Source organism: Aedes albopictus, chromosome 3, assembly GCF_035046485.1.
Source record: "Aedes albopictus strain Foshan chromosome 3, AalbF5, whole genome shotgun sequence".
Classification (NCBI taxonomy): Eukaryota; Metazoa; Arthropoda; class Insecta; order Diptera; family Culicidae; genus Aedes; species Aedes albopictus.
This window is the reverse complement of record NC_085138.1, coordinates 436,961,855-436,965,275: the sequence shown is the minus strand read 5'-3', so window position 1 is coordinate 436,965,275 and position 3,421 is coordinate 436,961,855. Positions and strand designations below refer to the sequence as shown.

At 41.1% G+C, this 3,421-nt stretch overlaps 1 protein-coding gene across 1 annotated transcript; it reads right to left on the bottom strand.

Annotated features, from left to right (window-relative positions):
* Positions 1-386: 386 nt before the first annotated feature.
* Positions 387-3,111, bottom strand: LOC134292105 (N-acetylgalactosaminyltransferase 4-like). The gene is made up of 5 exons (XM_062860861.1): positions 2,596-3,111; positions 2,073-2,458; positions 1,633-1,991; positions 674-1,554; positions 387-612 (listed from the first exon to the last, which is right to left on the bottom strand). The coding sequence occupies exons 1-5, from the start codon at positions 2,644-2,646 to the stop codon at positions 433-435; spliced, it is 1,857 nt and encodes a 618-aa protein (XP_062716845.1). The 5' UTR covers positions 2,647-3,111; the 3' UTR covers positions 387-432.
* Between the last annotated feature and the right edge of the window lie 310 nt (positions 3,112-3,421).

Here is a 3,421-nt window from a genome sequence, read left to right as displayed (position 1 = left end):
CTTAGCTTATAAAGTACCCTCTTATCCGAACTTCTGGTTACTTGGATTATGTTGTTTTATTGAAAAGTTTTATTCAAAACTAGCTGTCCCGGCAAACTTTGTCTTGCCATGTTCTGGTTGTTTGACAATTGTTAAGGTCATCGCAGTATGGCACTCTAGATTGCGTTCATTTCCATCGTGTTAATTTCATTCCCAGCTCATAAAAAATCATTACTTTATAAATTATCTTACTTTTTTAGTTGATTTTCTTAACTTTTTATGCTTATAAACACAGCCACCATGAATACGAATCGAACCGTGCAAGAGCCATGCTGATCGGTTCGTCCTTTCGTGAGTTTTGTTGCCTCAAAGGGACTTCACATTCATTTATATATATATAGATTTAAAATAATTTATTGTTCTTTGAATGCTTGAAAAGGAAACTCTCCAACTTCAAGGCAAAAGATCCGCACCGTAGGTTTTCCAATTGTTCAAATTTGTTTCATTTACAAAGCCCCATGCCCATCGCTGAGTCTTTTTGCTGCTATCACATCCGGTCATTATTACCTTGTGTCCCTCGAGATCAAGACACTGATTCCAGCTTGGCATTCCGTGCAAAATCCTTTGATTTTCCTGAAAATTCATTGAAGGTGTCAAATCAAACAGCAACAAATATCGATTTCAAACAACTTACGAAATCATATTGCCACAGCTGATTTCCCTGCAGTTCATGACAGTTGAATAGGCGTACCTCGGCACCAGCACTGGATGCGTCCAAGCATTTGTCCACGCTGGAAACTCGAATGTCTCGAAAATAGGTCAACGTGAAAAATTGGTTTCCCTGCGGATGAGTTTTGTTATCAGCGCAGCTAAACACACCAATCGTTTCTTTTTCGTTGTGGTTCATTGAATCGAGACATAATGCGGGATTGGCCAAGCTTTGAACTCTTCCCGAAGCAAATGGTTTCGGATCCCGCAAGGGGTATTTTAAAACTAGATCCGGTGCAACCTCTTCCAAGAACCACTTGAACGGTTTACACTGCAGTTTGTCTCGCAAAGCCTTCTGTTTCGTTAGATCTCCTGCGTCGGTCCGATCATATTCAGGATTCCGCTCGTACAAGAACTGTTTGTATTCATCCATCCACACTTCGGCTACCCGTTTGAAGTTCCTCGTGACGAAGTTCGTTCCTCTCGGATTTGGAAACGGAGCCAAACCTCGATACACGTGCCCAACGTGAGAACAAGGCGCGTCTACCATTCTTCCACCGCACTGCCAAATCTTGAAGCTCAACTCGTACTGTTCTCCACCCCAAATGTCCAGCTCTTCGTCGTAGCCACCGAGCTCCCAGAAAAACTTTGCGCTAATGGCAAAAAGTCCACCGGCCATGATGGGACTATCGAATGGCTCTGTGGGATCTAGTTGATCTAGCGGTCGAAGCGGCAACCGCTTGTACAAGAACTTCCAATCGAACGCACCTCGTTTGCCTTCGCTGTGAATCCGATACTCGAACGAATCGTGAGCTATGCTGTCGATAAACGGGCATACGCATGTTCGATAGTTTTCGGCAATGGGTTCTGGAAAAAGGGGGTAAATATGAGATATTTAAAAAAAAAAGTATGAAAGCAAATATAAATGGTAACTATGTAACTAACCAATCAAAGGAGGAAGCCAGTTCACGTTGACCTCTGTATGTGAATCGAGCACGATCAGCACATCTCCAGTAGCAGCCCTTGCCCCGGCTAACCGAGCTGCAATCAATCCCGATCGCGCCGGTAAGTTAATCAGCTTCACCTTTGGTGCCAATTTATTCCGAACGTAATCTTGTAAGGGCTCCCACAAAAATTCCTTTGTACTGTGGTCGTTAATCATAACTATTTCCTTCAGAAGTTTTGACGGCGAACGGTTCAGAATACTGTAGACAGTACGCAGCAACGTGCTCCAGTGCTCGTTGTAGAAAATAACTATCACGCTGACCGTTGGCAGCTCTTCGAGATAGAGCTTATTGCGACACCTGAAAGCTAAGCAATGTTGAAACAAAAAAAAACAAACATACAATCAACCTGTGCCCTAGGTCGGTAATGCATGAACTCACTGAGGATGTCTGGCGTCTGGCACTGACCGGTTTAATGAAAGCATATCGCTAACCACCGCTGAATATCCATTTTCTTTAAACAATTCTTTATTCCTCTCGATGTCTTCTGGTTTTTCTAGCTTGAATGGTTTCCCATGTTCGCCGGGTCCTTCCCGCTTTGCTTCGTCCTCAATGTACGCATAATCATGCCAATCGATCCGAACGCTATCCACGTTTCGAGGACTTCCGTCGAAAAATGACTCTTCACCGATGTAACGTAGATAGAGGGCCTTATTGATGTTGACCAAACTCTGATTCTTGTGAAGAATAAGTACCACCGTAATGATCATACTCGAGAACACAAATAGAAGTTTGAGAATACATTCTCCAAAGGTGGATTGCCTAACCTGTCATGGAAATGTAGAAAAATTACACCGTTTGAAAAACTTTGCAAAATATTTTTCGGCACTGAAAAATAATTCAAACGTTCGAATTCTAACACATATTTAACATATCATTCTCGGAAAATCTTCGATAAATGTACCTTTCGATAAGTTGAGTGTTTTATTTGTCTGACCAGCCTTGATGGTTTCATCGTTTCAGCTATAACGACTTCACTTCACTTATTCATTTACAATTCCGATGTAGTTCTAAGATTGTACTAAGTGCTTCACACTATTCTAGGCGTGTGAACAAGTTAACCGTTTAATGAAGACTAGCCATCCAAGTTGTGTCTAGGACATGTCTGTAGGCCTATTCTAAGACAATGACTTCAGCCAGGCCTTTACTTCCCGTTGTAAAGTATTGTTTTGAAACACGACGCTCAACCCAAACCTTTTAAACAGTTTTTTTATTCGAAAACATTCCATTGTGTAGATAAACATGCATGCAAGCCCAACGAAGAAACAAGGGAAATGCATTTTATGTTTCTTGCGGTTTTTCACAGCATTTAGTTAAATTTTTCTACCAACACGATGGTATCCTAGTGTAAGTAACTAGCGGAGATAAGAAAGCAATTGTGGAATTATTGCCTTGCTTTTCATTTGGTCGAAACAATGTTCACAGTTCCTCGAGAAATTCACTTTTCTCAGACCTTGTTGAAATTGTTGAATCCAACAAGTGTTGACTGTCGAGTCAAGTACGAGACACTGAAGATGACCTTACAGTTCAGGTCGAAATACGTATCCGTCAAAGGATGCAAATTCTTAGTCAAAATGAAAGGAACAGTACCGTCGTGCGGGGCTTCTTTATACACTTTTTCATGGTTTTTCAACTTTATGACATTATAATTCCCAGACTAGTGAATGAATTTCCGCAATTTTTATACATAAAAATTGTGAGTATGTATGTAGGATGTATGCAAAATTTGA

Excerpts from the sequence above, each read along its gene's own strand:
- LOC134292105 (XM_062860861.1), bottom strand. The coding sequence starts at position 2,646 with ATGAAACCATCAAGGCTGGTCAGACAAATAAAACACTCAACTTATCGA. Across the intron at positions 2,459-2,595 it reads AACACTCAACTTATCGAAAG|GTTAGGCAATCCACCTTTGG; the intron begins GTACATTTATCG and ends TTTCCATGACAG. Across the intron at positions 1,992-2,072 it reads CCAGACGCCAGACATCCTCA|GTGTCGCAATAAGCTCTATC; the intron begins GTGAGTTCATGC and ends CTTAGCTTTCAG.